Genomic DNA, 16,404 nt, shown 5'->3' on the forward strand with positions numbered 1-16,404 from the left:
TTTCCAGATGGTTAAGCCAAAAGACATAAGCCTTGTTGCTACGGCAAAACGGGTTCTCTTCAGCATGGAACGATATCCATTGTGATAATAAAATGGAAGTTTTAACAGTATTTGGAACAATACAATTAAACCCTCAATTTCATTACCTTGACTGATCTATCCATGCCCCTTGACAAAATGAGTACTATAACGATTTATATAATACTCCTCTGGCAAGGCCCAAGTAGTTCCATTCAGGTGTGTGTTGCATAATAATCCATTTTGGAACAATTATTTCTATTACTAAGGCACTAACAATAGTAAGAAAAATAAAAATTGCTAAAATTGAAATGGAAAGGAGAAAGAAAGAGAAAAAGCATACATATAACTCAACCACAGTATTTTATCCTTCGTAGATGTGATGGATCATTAGCTGCCCAAGGGCCAGAAATTGCTCCACTTTGTTACGGCAGGTCCGAAACCGCGTCATCATCTAACCCGCGAGAGTAAAGAACTCTGGCAGCGACCACGCTGGCAAACGATCGCCCCCTTCCAGGAGGGAAGCGGGAAGCGTACGCTGCCCACCTGCCGGCCCACGGTTGCGTTCGTACTTCGCTGAGGAGGGTGGGACGCTGCTGCTTTCTTTTTCCTTTTTGACTGCTCCTCAAAGTAGTTTTTCCATGCACTGTATCCACGGTAGTTGCTGGTATGGTTGCCTCCACCGTTGGCGCACTTGATGCGCGCCTTGATTTGCTCTGCCTTGTCCCCCAAGTTCGCTTTGCACGGCAGTGCACACGCCTCAGAGAGGTGTGATTCACCGCACCGCGGGGCGGGAGGTTGCAGTTCCGCGAGCCGTGGCCGAATTTCTGGCAACGGTGGCATTGTGCTGCGTCCGCCGGGTTCTTTGAGTAGAACTGCCACTTTACCCAAAAACCGTCCAACGCTCTGTGTACCTGTGACTGTTGTCTTCCGCGAGAGGACTTTTATGTCACGCGGCGTTATTCCAGCACCGGAGTGGTCCTTCTTGAGGTCAGTGATCGGGCGGTCTTGCGGAATGTGTAGAACTTGAAGTATTTACTCTTCTATTTTTTTCGCAACCAGGTCGAACCAGGACGTCCTGCTTTGGACACTTCCTGTACTCACGGTCAAGAAGATTGAAAAAAAAAACAAGAGTCAGCTTCTTGTCCTTTGTGGTCAAAAGGTCTTTGAACAAAATGTTGAAGAGTAGCGCACTGTTAACATTCCTGGACCAGATATTATCAACTACAAACAAAACAGCCAACGATTGTTTTTTCACTATTCTTTATGTAAAACATACCGATTTTTTTATTGCAATATTGAATCAATCCAATTAAAACAACAAAAAATATGCCGATTTCAAAGCTTGCTTAAAACACGTAAAACATCCTACGAGGTGACGACTACCTTTTTTTTTGTTTTTAAGGATACGGAGAAACAGCGATACTTTTTCTTTTTTTCCAATAGAAGCGTGTGTAAAGAGAATGGCAGAAATAAAACAACTAACCTTGCCCTTTCAATAACTTATCTTTCTACGAAAGACTTTTTGTTGTGTTTTTTTTTTTTGTGTGTGTTGATCTCTCACGCAGGTGCAATTGGTGTGTGGCAGTCGACAAAAATCACAATTGTCGCCCGTTCGCGGGGGGACGTGTGTGTTTATGTTTTGGGTGTATTGGTTGGTGTGCCTATTGTTGTAGACCTTAAAAGTATATATTATCTGATATTTCTTTAGTTTTCTTGTTTTTGTTTTTGTGAAAATACGTATTTCCTCCACACCGACGATACTCTCTACAGACACAGTTTTGTAAATTATGGTTTGAAATTTGAGAAATCTTTCCTGAACTTTGTTTTTTTTTGTTGCGTTGTACCTCTCCTCGCCTCCGTGTGGAACCGACTTTGCTTTCTACTTACAATAATATATATTCCTAAAAAAAGCGAACACAAAGGCGCGTTCGTACTATCACCCGACCTCCCACAACGTGTTCCTCTCTCTCTCGCCCACATTCACACACTCACAACACTCTCAACAAAACATTCGCTCGCTCTCCGATTCACTCGCCCGGAACGCAGCAGCTACAGAACTCATCACAGCATCCGGATGCCGGACCCGCTGGAAGCTGCCCCGAGTCAGTTGATGGACCGTTTGCGCTGCTGTTGCTGCTGCTGCTGCTGGTGGGTGCCAACCGAAAGCGACTTTCTCCGGGTGGTGATGGTGGAGGTCTTTTTGCTGTTGTTGCTGCTGCTAGTAGCGTTCTGAGTTCTGTTGCCGGCCGCAGCAGATGAGCGTTTGTTGTTAGAATGTGAGGCAGAAAGGGACGACAATTGAGAAGAAGATGAGCTGTGGGTTGTTGATGAGGGATGATGGTTTGTGTTGCTGTGTTGTTGTTGCTGTTGTTTGCTGTTGTTGGCAGTGTTGTTACTGTTGGCGGATGAAGAGAGGAGGGCCGCGCTGGCACTTCGACGGCGGGGTGGTGAGATGGCTGTAAGGATGGTGAACACGAATGAAGAATACATCGAGATGATCATGATGATGATGAGACGTGAAAGAGGCGCGCATTCAATCACACTCACACAACATCGAAATCTCCGGTCAACAGAGCGAACACTTACCGTTACGGTCGATGGCCGAGGCCGACGTGGAAGCCAGATTCTTGGCGGGGGTTATTGTTGGTTTCACCTTCTTGTCGCCGCCCGCTCCACCGAGCTTGTGGGAGGGCGTGCCGGGAGGTCCGCCGGCGCCAGCGCCAGCTTTCTCCGCGGCCTTTTCAATCTTTGGCTGAACCTGTTTGTGTACGGTGACGGTGTTCCAGTACTCCATCTGCTCCTTGCGGGTCGTGGCGACCTGACGCTGCAGGTCGGGACTTTCGAACAGCAGTTTCTACAATAAGATTGAAGTCGTTAGTACAGCTCGAACATCTAAACCTTGAATGTGAACTCACCTGCAGCTTCCGGATCGTCTTCTGCATGACCTCGGGCGACACCAGCCCAAAGTCGAACATCGAGCTCATGTGCAGCACAAAGTTGCGGTACAGATGCTTCCGCAGCAGTTCCCGCCCGCGACACTCGATGAACATCTCGAGCGCCACCGGGATCTGGCAGTCCCCGACGTAGCCGTACTTCATCACGTGCAGGTTCCACATCTTCATGAGCTCCTTCTCGCCCTCGTTCACGTCGGTAAACTCGTCGATCATCTGCATCGTTTTGTGCTGCAACCAGAGCGGATCGCTCTCGCCCTCGGAGTCGATGTCCAGCTCCTTCGGGTGCACCGGCAGGCACGTCATCGTGTGGTGGTACATCCTGAAAGGGGAAGGTAAAATTAAGTTCATCATCTTGCCCCGCAGACAAAACCCGAAACCCCACCTGCTGTGCCCGGTGATGAACGGCCGCTGGCTGTCGAACTCGTTCTCGTCCAGCTCGATGAACTCGGTGAGGCTGTGCTTGGTGCGGCGCGGCCGGCACACCAGCAGGTTCGTGACCACGGTCCGCCGGACGGGCCCACGCCGCGAGAACGCACTCGCCGAGCCGAGCAGGTCGTGCGGCGACCCGTTGTACGAGCCGTCGTACAGCTCGTTGATGGACACGTCGATCCGCGCCCCGCCGTTCGGGATGGGAATGTACGTGAAGATGAAGCGCGCGTGGCACAGCTTCAGGTGCTTCAGCAGCGGGTAGATCGAGCCGGCGTCCAGACTGCACCACGGACAGTGAAAGTCCGACTTGGTTTCCGTCTGCTGGCGCGAGTTGTTGTTGTACACAAACTGATAGATGATGTGGTCGATCTTGGGCTCGTCCGCGTAGCGTTTCACCTCGGTCGAGGACGAAGCCGTGGTGCCGCTGTTGGTGGAGGTCAGTGGAACCAGAGCGCCAGAGTTCGCGTCCAGCGGAGGAACGTTGCCGGCTGCGGCCGCCGGCGTCAGGATGGTGTTGTTGTTGATGTTAATGTTGAGGTTTTTCCTGAACGCCGCCCCAGACAACTGGTCCGGTTTGTGGTTCTCTTTGTCGTTGCCCTCGTTGTTGTTCAACGTGATCGTGATCGGAAGCGGTCGGTCCACCAGCCCCGGAAGAGCCTCCTTCGTCCACTGCAAGCGGAACTTCAACACCGGTGACTTGTTAAACGCCAGAATCGGATTCTGGTCATCCAACCCGTTCTGATTCTTGCAGATGTCAACAATGTCCAGTTCGTTCCGTTCGCCGTTGATCGGCTGAATCGTCTCCCAGGTCGCGTTCTTCTTCGGCGAGTTGTACTTTTGCATCTGCTGCTGGTGAGGTAATATTTCCTGTACAGTAAGCTCGTAATCTCCCTCCTTCAACAGACACCGCCCGTATTTATCGTAAATGATCAACTCCGTCCCAAACAGCTTCGTACTGCCGCTAATCTTCTGCCGCTTCGCCGACGGCTCCTCATCGCTCCCACCATTCTCGTACGAATCACTCCCGTTCGAAATCGGACAATACCCGTTCCCGCCACCGCTCGTGTGCATGTGAACCCGAAACAGCAACAGAAACGACAACTGCGGACCCGCCACCTGGTTCACCCCAACCGAACTAAACGACTCGGTCGCTATGCTAATCGTGGGCACCTTATCGTCCGCCGGCTTCTCCACCGGATTCACCAACACGTCCGACTTGCCAACGGCCACCTGCATCAGCGCCGACGCAATGTCCTTCCGCTTGTTGTGTGACACCTTCAGCAGCACCGTCTCGACCTGCACGGTCTTGGCACTGCTCCCATTCTCACCGTGATCCTGCTGCGCCGACGCCTTGGAACCATCCATCGGGTCATCGCCGACCGTCTGTTGGTCACGCTTGTCGAAAAAGCCCAGGAACAGCACCGTCAGGTACTCGCCCGTCAGCGAGATGCCGTTGGCTTTGTCGTTGCGCAGTTTGTTCATCTTTTGGTTCAGCATCGAGTCGATCTTGAAGCTGTTGCGCGTTTTGTGCGAGCGCGACATCCGGTGGCACATGTACGACAGGTTGCGGTTTAGGAAGATGGGCTGCGGTGGGAGAAGAAATTGTATGTTTAGATGGAAGTTCTGGAATGCTGATGAAGGTTCTTACCGATATCATGTTGCGTGTTCGCAAGTACCGGTAGATTTGTGTTGGCTCTGGAATAAGAAAAGAAAAAGTATTAATTTCAATTTGAATTTTCAAGGGGACCGACAAAGCAGGCAAACGGTCAAAAAGTGCTAGTTTGTTTGTTTGTCATAGTCTAATACCTCCTTAAGAGTTAGGCTTCAAAAGACCTTTCGAATGCAAGGCTGTATATTAGAAAGCCATCGTGGTGATTATTGCATTCGATCGTAATATTTCGATCGTAATTTCTCGACTCACGATCGAGATTTCGTCGATGGTAGATTGAGATCATTCGATCGTAATTTCTTGATCTACCATTGAAAAATAACGACTGACGATCGAGAAAATCTCGATATGTGTTTTAAAAAATTCAACTATTCAAAAATTTTAAAAATTTCAGAAATTTAAAAAAAACAGAAATTTTCAAAATTAAATAATTTCAAAAATATAAAAAATTTCAAAGATTTCAAAAATTTTAAAATTTTTAAAAAATTTAAAAATTTCAAAATTTCAAAAATTTCAAAATTTCAAAAATTTCAAAAATTTTAAAAATTTTAAAAATTTTAAAAATTTTAAAAATTTCAAAAATTACAAAAATATCAAAATTTTTAAAGTTTTTAAAAATTTCATAGATTTCAAAAATTTTAAAAATTTCAAAAATTAATTCAAAAATTTCAAATATTTCAAATATTTTAAAATTTCAAAAAATACAATTTTTTTTAAAAATTTAATTTTTTAAAAAATTTTAAAAATTTCAAAACTTTAAAAAATTTTAAAAAAATTTAAGAATTTCTAAATTCGCAATTCGCAATTTTCAGTGTAAGAACGGGCCTTGACCGATCTTATGCACTAGGTTCCCGACGAACACGCACTGCCCTTACACCTACATCTCACCCTTGCTCTGAGTCAGTACGAGCAGCACGCTAGAACACGCTTTGAGTGTTCGTGCCAGGCATGCACACCTTCTTTTCCGGTTACGCATTTTAACTCGGCCGGGGGTGGTACATTACGTAGGGTTTGATGTAAGTATAAGCGCCTAACCATTTAAAGTGTGCCTAACAACTTTCATTAAAGCAAAAACTGTTATATTTTTAGTTTGAATTCAAGCACTAATTGTTATTTTACTGTGTATTGTTTTCTCCTGAAACCTTTCCTAGTGTTGAGTCGTATATGTTGCTATTTCTTCTGTCGCGGTGTTTTGTTACAATTTTTGGTCCTAAGCATGTTATAAAAGTTTACCAAAAATACAATAGTAATATTTGTGTTAATCCTTTAACCATTCCATAAATTGAGTAAGGGCTCAAACCTCACTTGTTTGAAAAAAGGGTGAAGATTGAAAACAATAGACAGTAAAAGAGAATTTATTTTATAAAAATCAGGTATCAATAGTAAGAGAATGATGAGCGTATTTTGAAGAATAAAAATGAGAAGCTAGATGTATTAGATGTAAAATTAGACAATAGTTAATAAATAGAGATACAAAACAAGCTTAGATTATAGTAATGATAATTTATAGGACAGGTAAAGAATTATTCAAATAAATAAATTCGCAATAACATCAAAAAAGATTAGGCGAATGATAAATAGACTTGATATTACTAGTACATTAAGGAAAAGTATATTTTAAGAAAAAAAAAAACAAAGCAAAGTTTGTTACAGCAGTATCAATTGATAGAAAAGAGTGGAAAAGCTTTGAGAGATAAGTGAATCAAAAGTTAGTAAAATTAAAATCAAATGTTGGATATTAAATAGAAGAATCAGTGAAGAATTGGGAATCAGAAGAGCAAAATAAAAATAGGAGATAGGTGGTAGCTGAGAATGAAGAGAAGTGAAAACCCCGCTCTGCGATGTTTCAGGTACATCTACAGCAGTTGACTCAACATACTGCGAATCAAAACAATACCGTCTACAATCACAAATTACTTCCCTTTCCCACATTGTCGCGCCCCTTTCTTTTAGCCGTCTCGACTCTGACCCGCGGTGGTCAAAGGTTTACGATCCGTTTCCACAGGCCACCAGCTAGGTCATCATGAAAACCAAGCCAACGTGGAGGTAAGAAAATAGGACACTCGCAAGGAACCAGAGCTATAAAATTTAAGAATTTCTAAAATGTCTAAAATATCTAAAATTTCTAAAAATTTTAAAATTTCAAAAAAATTGAAAATTTCAAAGATTTTAAAGATTACTAAATAAAAAAATATCCAAGCAAATTTCTTTTTTATTAATTTTCATTTTTTGGAATTTCAGAAATTTTTATTAAATATTTAAATGTACAATTCTTGAAATTTTGAAATTTTTTGAATTTTTTTAAAAATTTTAATTCCACAATAGACCTCATTAGGACAAATCCCACAACGCAAAATGTTAAAAAATTTAAATTTTTTTGAATTTTTTAAAAATTCGTTAAAATTTTTCAATTTTGTTTTTTTTTCACATGAAAAAAAAATTAACTTAGATTTTATTGAAATATTCCGTTTAAATAAAAAAAAATAAAAAAATGGTATTACAAGTTACGATCGTAATTTCTCGATGTGATAAAGAAACAAGTCAGCCAGGATAAATAAAATCGTTAACATGGATAAAAAGGCGGTGTAAAACTTTTAGTTTTTTTTTTACGGTACTCATAAATCAAAAAATAAATAAATGATGAAACAAGTAAAAAGGAAAGTCCTCACCGGGAATATTGATTACGATCCAGCATAATTCTCCTTCACGAGCAAAATTTCGATCCATCGGCTTGGTAGATTTCGTAGGGAACGGGAACCCAACGTTCCAATCTCCTCGGAACTGCTTCCCGACGTCCCGAAATCCCTTCTTGACCAAAACTCGTAAAACTTCACTCTCTAAAGTCTTCCGCGGATGATGACATTACAACCAACTACCAGAAAAGGCAAAAAACGGATCTATAATCTGGTTTAGACACTTTTCTTTAATTTTCTTAGAAGTTAATTTTCTATTAGAACTTGTTGGTAAGTTTTTTTAATAGAAAAGCAGTGAAAATGTACAAATGTACACGTAGACTAACATTCTGCAATGAATTTACAGAAATTAAAGCTCCGGCGGAGTGGTTTGCTCGTGAATTTGTTTTTTTCAATCACTGACGCTGCATTGGCCGATTGATCTGGCAACTTCTGTATCTGGTCGCTTTATGATTTGCGTTCCGGAACACACAACATGTACATCCGTCGGCAGTTCGCGACGGGTGCTGGGCAACCCGTGGCCATTCGATTCAGACCAGGTTTAGTCGGTGGAGGCCGTCTTCAAGCAGTTCTACGCCTTCAAGAACCGGTTCCCGCTTGTGCAGCAATACCACCAGAAGCGTTTCCGGAAGATTTTTTTCGTTCCGTAACCCGGACACCTGCTAACCGTAAAATGTGCCGGTTGTTTTTGTGCGATGAGTTGTAGTTATTTTATATGTATCATGGAATAACAATTTCTTGTTGAATAAAATTGATTTATAATCGGAATAAAAAATCTTTTAAAATAAACAGATCATGGTATGCAATATTCAAAGCACATGAAAACCGCTGGAAAACCATTCAATTTACACAAAAAAAATCATTTCAAATTCATGTGCAAACCATTCCAAAGTCATGTGAGCTTTCACTCTAAATTAACGTGTTTTTCATTTGGATTTGCAACCTCGCGCGATGGATTTTTTTCAAGTGATTTACACGTGACATTCACATGCAAAGTCGTATGGGGCAGATTTATGTGTAGAAAATGTGATATTAGGTCTATTCCCGTACTTGCAGAATTGCAGAATTTCTGCAGCTTCTGCAGAATTCTGCAGCCAGCATAAGTCACTTTTTTGCAGCACGTTCCCGTACTTTTCAGCTCGCTCTCTTCATCTCTCTCTTTTGCAAAAGTTCTGCAAGGAGAGAAGCGGCAAAAAATTTGCCTGGGTAGCGTGTTTCAGTACTTTTTCTGCAACATTGTACACAGTTGAGTGGATTTATTCAAATTGGGTATTATTTTTTTAATTATTTCAAAATATTTAAAAAAATGGTTGATAAAAAAGTAATTGAAGGAAGTTTACCTCTAGAACTCTAGAACACAACATTTTATTTAAAAAATCTAGGATGTATGCATAGGTAGAAATATTTAGGAAGCATCTTAAAAATTTTACATTAGGTGAACAATTTTACAAATTAGAGTGGCAGGTACGTTTAATAAATATGATAAAAAAGGTTTTATATAGAAGGGACCATAAATACATGTTTAATAGCAAAATGTTTGAAAGATTATTCAGGATAACTTAATTAAATCATGACTGGATGTAACATGAAAGAACAACGGTGACGCAGTAAAATTGACAAATAAAAAAAATAATCACAGACTCAAAAATTTTGATACACATAAATTAAGCAATCTGGAAATTAAGAAATCCATAATCAAAAATATAAAAAAAATATTTCCACATCCAAAAACTTAAAAAAAAAAATTAAATCAGATATTTGAGAAATTTAAAAATGCAAATAATTATATCAGAAAAATAAAAAAACAATAAATCACAAATTCAAAGCTCAAAAAATCAAATAATTAAAAACTAAATATTTCAAAATGATTAAAGTTAAAAAAAATCTTAATTTAAAAAATTCAAAATAAACAAACGATTGAAAAAAAAATCGAAATAAAATAACAAAAGTTTTTTTTAATATTTATGATTTCAGAACACAACAAATTCAAAAGCTACAGCTAAATATAATAAGATAGAAACATAAAGAAATTTTAATTTCAAATACAAGTAAAATTGAAAAATTCTGTTAATCAATTTTTTTTAAACTAAAATATAAATAAAATAGGAACAGTCAAAATTTCCCTCCCCTGTCGATTCAGAATTGTGTTGTTGTTCGAACACTCAGTGCTCAAACTCAACCCAATTACGAGTCATCTCTGCGATACGGCTTTACGCAGTAGGCCTGGCCGCTTTAACGCTTGTGATGTTTCAATGCATTTCGATGCAATGGCGCACTACAAATGTTAATAAATGACAAGAAGAGTGCTAGGCGTCATCTAACCTAAGGCACTCTCCAGGATCCCTTCGAAAGATTGGCTGCGCTAGGGTCTGATTAGATTAGATTAGATTAGAATAGGAACAGTCAAAATTTCCAATCTTCAAATCCCCTAAATTTGAGTTTCTAACCTAAAATATGACTTCAAAAATGTGTATTTATTATCATTCAGGATGGCGTAAAAATTAAAAGTTCAAGAATGTAAGAATTTAAGAATTTAAGAATTTAAGAATTTAAGAATTTAGGAATTTAAGAATTTAAGAATTTAAGAATTTGAGAATTTAAGAATTTAAGAATTTGAGAATTTAAGAAGTTTAATTTTGACAAAATACATTTTTTTTCTGGTTCATATAAGAATACAAATTGGTAGCACCGTTAAAGGTATAATTTATTATTTGCCAATTAAATTTACCTGTTATTTAACACACATATTTAGTATATTCCGAGGTATATTCAAAAACAATTGAAGATCAAAAATTAGTCCTAATCAAATATTTATTTGAAATTATTAAACTCAAAAGAAATGTGTCTTTTAAAAGTTTTAAAAAACAATTTGTTTTTAAAGTACAATTTTTTGTTGGGGTACTAGCCGTACTGTAATACTATGGCTTATGTTATCAATTTTTATCAGTTAAAAATATCAAGACTAAAAAAATCGCTATATAATTTACATAAATGAACATCAAACAATGAACATAAAAAAAATCGATCTCAATAAAACCAGACATAAAAAAGTACCCCAAAATCAGTACAACTTAAAATGCTTAATTTCACCCAACTTGCAGATTTTATGTAAGCGTGTAGTCAACATCCTTCACACCAAATTGCAGTTACTTTTCAACCAGAAAGAGAAGAGAGAGCTTGCAGAAAAGTACGGGAACGGTTTTGCTGCAACTTCTACCTCTCTCACTGCAGAAGTTCTGCTTGAGAGAAAAGTTACTTTTGTTGCAGAAAAGTACGGGAACGCTCTGCTGCCGTTTTTGTGCAGAATTGCATCATTCTGCAGTACGGGAATAGACCTATTGCTATGTGCCTTTTTTTCAGTGCACAAACCAACACCACCAGCAGCGCCTGTGGGAGTGAGCTAGTGATGCCAGGAAACTTTCGCTATGAATGCTACTTTTCGTGAGTGTTCGCTTAAAATTTCATCAATTTTGGCAACACTAAGCAGACCCCAAAAAGCGCTGGAAGAAAAAAAGAACTAAGCTGAAAATGAATGCATTTTTGAAATATTTTTTTTAAATGCTTGTAAAAGGAATAGCATAACTTTTAATACAAGTAAAAATAAACAGAAATATTCATAAAAAAATGCTCTACTCGTTGGTGTACTTGGTTTTAGTGAATTTCAAGGAACAATCCAGATTATCCAGCATCAGCATCATTTAGACACGACCGCTTATTAGGCTTAAAATAGATTTTTAAATCAATTTTGAAAAATTAACCTCGCGGTCCTTCTTGACAGAAAAGTTCCTACTTGACAGCTCGTTCAAAGGGGACCATAGTTGATCCATCGAAAAGATGTTGTCTTGTAATTATTATCTTTTGCATTAAAATGAAAAAAAAAAAAATGAGCTGAAATGGTTTTTGATCGTGATTTTTACCGCTGTACATAAAATATGACATATGGCTTAAGAACCCAATTGGGTGCTCCATTGGGACTTATGGGACCCCAAGACATTTGTTAAAAAAAAAAGATTCTTAGTCGATATGTGTACGTAAAAGTGGGTCTAGGAAGTCGAATTTAGAACTAATTTTTCGAGTGATTTTATAGCCTATCTTCAGTATGGGAAGAAGGCAAAACATCACACTTTTTATCATCATTATCATTCATCACCTTTTTGGAGAGGTGCGCCCGTTGATTTCTTCGACTTTATGTTTGTTTGAGAAACACTAATCTGCCGCTCTAATCGAGTCCGTCCCATATGTAAAAACAGCAAGCCGAGAAAAACGCAAGTCAAATTTGTTCCGCCCATAAGGTTATATGCAAGAATTTCACGAAAAAGTGTATTTTCTACGGTTTTATGGAAAAAGTACTAATGTTTATTTTTTTCTGACAGTTTACATGATTTCGAACCAAACTGCATCATGAACTCAATATTGACAAAGTTACATATGGGACGGACTTGATTTGAGCGGCAGAGTAGTGATATTCCGAAGAAGTTTAGAATATCACAAACCTTTGCGCAAAACATGACTACAGAAACAGCAAGGCAAAGGCAGCAAAAACAAAATAACAAAATTGAAAGTGAGACGCCGCCTCGAGGGACCTTTCATTTTATTCTACGAACAACCCTCACCCTCTGACCACCTCAGCAGTCTGCAATGTTGCTGTCCCACCAACAACAACAGAAAAAGGTGCTGATTGTGTGACGCGCGCCAGGGATGGCCGTTCCATAACGATCCATCAGAGGTAAAGGCAGGAAAAACACACACAAACAGAATCCAAACAAGAAAACATAAAAGAAACACGACAAAAAAAAACACAAACACTCACTCTCGAAGGCCTGCATGAAGAGCTCGTGATCGGTCTGGAACTGTTCCACCTTGGTCGGTTGCTGCTGTTTGGCCACTTCGGTGTCCTTTTCCTTCTTTTTAGGAGGTGCCTTCCGATTCTTGGAATTGGTTCCAGACCCAGTCGATGGGGCGACGCCACCAGCAGCAGCTGTGGCCGTCGTTGGGCCCGATGACCCCGGGCCACCACCCCCACTGTTACTTCCATTCTTTGACTCCATCCGGGCTCCTCCTCTTCCTTCCTCTTTGCCAGCGCGTTCAAACTCCAGCCGACGGGGTCGTTAATCTGCTATCGATTGCAAAATCGCTTCCCCTGCCTGGGGGTGGCGGGAACCGACGGGGTGGGCTCCACACAAGGTTCTGGCCCTCTTTCCACTCCTCCTCCTCCTCTTTCGTTTGCCTTGGCCCTCTCACACCACACAAACACCAACAAAGAACCCAGCAGCAGAAGCCCACGCGCAAACTTTTGCCCCCGCGGGAAAACCCTGATTCGTTCGATTCCGGCCCGATCACTCGCGAAGTCACTACACCGGAGGGTGGTCCGGACACTTCCGGCTAATATGACACAGTTTACGCGGCCGAGGTTTTGATTTTCACGCGAATAAAAACGTTCCGAACCGAGAATGGACAGGCCAGCAGAAATAAAACCCGCTTAAAAAGGTAAGCAGACGTTTGACATGACGCTCGGCGCGTCGCTTGATCTGGTACTGCAGCAGCAGCTGTCACCTGCGGCGAGGGTTTGCGAGAAGCAAAAGGTTGGAAGTGTTGGATTGGAAACTTGAAAAATTAAAAATTCAAATTGGGTACTAAAGCCCTATGTCAATTGGGTACTAAAGCCCCATGTAAATTTTTATGTACAACGGTAAAAAACACGATTTAAAACCATTTCTGATCACTTTTTTTCATTTTAATGCAAAAATTTTTTTTTACAAGGCAACATTTTTTCGGTGGATCAACTATGGTCCCCTTGGAACGAGCTGTCAAGTAGGAGCTTTTCTGTCAAGAAGGACTGCGAGGTTAATTTTTCTAAATTGATTTAAAAATCAATTTTAAACTCTTTGTGGTCGTACAAAGGGTCATTTTACTCAGAAAAATAAGCTTTATCGCTGTAAACAATAATATCAGCAATCTGAGCTTCATTTTAGGACCCAATTTGTATGTACAACGATAAAAAACACGATTGAAAACAGCCGTCCCCTAACATGACAGTTTTCGTGAGTTGCGCGTATCCACCGACAGATGGCGAGTGGGCCTCGTCGGAGTCCGCCCAATAAATACGCTACTCAGAATTTGCATGGGAAACTTTTTTTTCGTAACGGCTTTCGCGGCCCGCTCACTTCAACTGTTCTAGACTAATATTTAAACGTGGCGTATCTCTGAACAAGTTTTTTAAGAAAATGATTCTAGACTACATATTTTGTCGTTTCAAATGGAAACAAGGCAAACATTTTATTTATTTAAACTATTCGCCATTTTCAAAAGTTTGGCTAGATAATATCGAAGGCCGCCATCTTAGGCCCACTGGGCCCACAAAAAGGGGTACGCTTAGTTTGTATGGGAGCTGTCAACATGCTCCCGGGCTGATTGAAAACCATTTCTGATCACTTTTTTTCATTTTAATGCAAATTTTTTTTTTGACAAGACAACATTTTTTCGATGGATCAACTATGGTCCCCTTGGAACGAGCTGTCAAGTAGGAGCTTTTCTGTCAAGAAGGACGCGAGGTTAATTTTTGAAAATTGATTTAAAAATCCATTTTAAACTCTTTGTAGTCGTACAAAGGGTCATTGTACTCAGAAAAATAAGCTTTATCGCTGTAAACAATAATATCAGCAATCTAAGCTTCATTTTAGGACCCAATTGGGTACAAAGGCCCTATGGCAATCTTGTACAACGGTAAAAACACGATCAAAAACCATTTCTGATCACTTTTTTTCATTTTAACACTCAAACGCTCGGGTAGTCATTTGACCCCTACTTTTTTTCTTAAAAATCTCATAACTTTTGGTAGAATCGACCTAATGGGATCTAGTATTTACTTTATTGAAGAAAATCGGGCCCTGTGCCAAACATCTCGGATTTTGCGTCAGTAGAAAAACTCAAAATTGATCAAAGTTTTGATGAGTATCAGCGTCATTAGCGGCGGTGACTGGTAGAACAAAAACGAATCGAGTTTGTGTCAGATTCCAGGGCCATGGACGTCAACGTGGCCAAAATCTCCGCCGGTCGCTGGCTCCGAAATTTAAAATATTTCGTTTGAACCACACAATTGGGGACCGTTGCGACGGCAGCGACAGTGGTATAAAGAGTTGGTTAGAAAAGAGTCAACCGATGGAACCGTTTTGTTCGTGCAGCGGTCTCGCAGCCTAAAATTGTCGCAGCGGACCAGTGTTGGGGTCACTTGGAACTGGCAAGAGGTCAACACTTGGCCGGAACGGTTACGCTTAACGACCATAAAGGGTTTCTAAACTAGGTCGCCACATCGACAGCAGTATATCCTCCAGGCCTTAATAGTAAATGGCCTTCCGATAAACCTCCTGGAAAGGTTCCTCTTGCTCCGAAATCGGCACTAAATTGGAGAATTTGGGCAGCACCTTAACCAGAAAATACAATTTTTGGAGAAAAACCATGCGGTTCTGTAAAAATATTTTTGAAAAATTCAAAATGCACGTGTTCTGGGGACCCAAAAATTCATGCTTTCCTCAAGTTGAGCCTGCGCAGAAATTTTGTTGGTCGGTGCTATTAACGCAAACTTTAAATCCAACGAACGATCTTTTTAACCGTACATTTTGTTGTGTGAATGCTGGCATTCATGGAAATACAATGTTCCATACCAGAGGGTCCCGGAGGTGGTGGTGGTGTGTCCCCAAGCGAATCATCGTTCTACCACAGACAAACAGACGAGACTCTCCATACAAATTATAAAAAAAATGGAATTAAACTGTGGAAGAGGATTGAGTGGCGTTCACGGTGTATGCTATATCACCAAAAGGACGACCAGCATCAGCAATCTGAGCAGCAGTCCACGAAGGATAAGCAGGATCCGGCTTCTTCCCCAGTAGCGGGTGCCACATCAGCAGCCTCGACATCGGCAGGCAGTTGAGCAGGCCCACCGGGTTAAAAGCGGGGCAAAAGGTATGTCCTAGCTAGTCAGCCGTTCATTTGACCCTGGCCGAAACTATCCCAATCTTGTCCCGCAAAGCCTGGATTGTGGATCAACGTTAGAATTCCTGAATTCCATCATAATTTTGTTGTTTTCATTTGCTGCCTCACACTCGTGCTAACGATCAACTTAAAAACAAAAAAAAAACACGCAACACACACACTCACACTGAGAATAGACGGGCACAGAGAATGGTTCGGCACTCGAGTGTCCCGTCTGTTTGTCTGTGCCTCTATGGTACAACTGTACGCAGTAGGCCTGGCCGCTTTAACGCTTGTGATGTTTCAATGCATTCTGATGCAATGGCGCAACACAAATGTTAATAAATGACAAGAATAGTGCTAGAGGCGTAATCTAACCACAGAGAACAGATGTATATCATTGAACAAACAGCATTGAAAAACGTGTGTAAAAATTCAATCCAAAATACGTTGAAAAGAGCTAGGGTGTGCATCATCCATCTAGATAGCGCCACTTCCAAAATCATGATGACCTACAGTAGCAGAACGTTGGACCACAGACAAACAGACGTGACTCTCCATACAAATTATTTTTGAAATCCATCGTCCTTCATCAAATCACCAAATCACGGCGACGCCAGCGCTGTCTGGTGAGCTGATGCCGAAGCGCAGCCCAAACATACCAATA

General features: G+C 40.7%; 1 protein-coding gene across 2 annotated transcripts; it reads right to left on the reverse strand.

Annotated features, from left to right (window-relative positions):
- Positions 1–1,264: 1,264 nt before the first annotated feature.
- Positions 1,265–13,271, reverse strand: LOC120424341 (polycomb protein suz12). 2 transcript variants are annotated; one of them, XM_039588441.2, is made up of 6 exons: positions 12,577–13,271; positions 5,053–5,099; positions 3,358–4,988; positions 2,937–3,294; positions 2,608–2,875; positions 1,265–2,257 (listed from the first exon to the last, which is right to left on the reverse strand). In XM_039588441.2, the coding sequence occupies exons 1-6, from the start codon at positions 12,812–12,814 to the stop codon at positions 2,049–2,051; spliced, it is 2,751 nt and encodes a 916-aa protein (XP_039444375.1). In that variant the 5' UTR covers positions 12,815–13,271; the 3' UTR covers positions 1,265–2,048. The 2 variants fall into 2 exon arrangements, with proteins under 2 accessions (XP_039444375.1, XP_039444370.1); XM_039588436.2 differs by having other exon boundaries at positions 1,265–2,477; positions 12,577–13,270.
- Between the last annotated feature and the right edge of the window lie 3,133 nt (positions 13,272–16,404).

Source organism: Culex pipiens, chromosome 2, assembly GCF_016801865.2.
Source record: "Culex pipiens pallens isolate TS chromosome 2, TS_CPP_V2, whole genome shotgun sequence".
Taxonomy (NCBI): domain Eukaryota; kingdom Metazoa; phylum Arthropoda; class Insecta; order Diptera; family Culicidae; genus Culex; species Culex pipiens.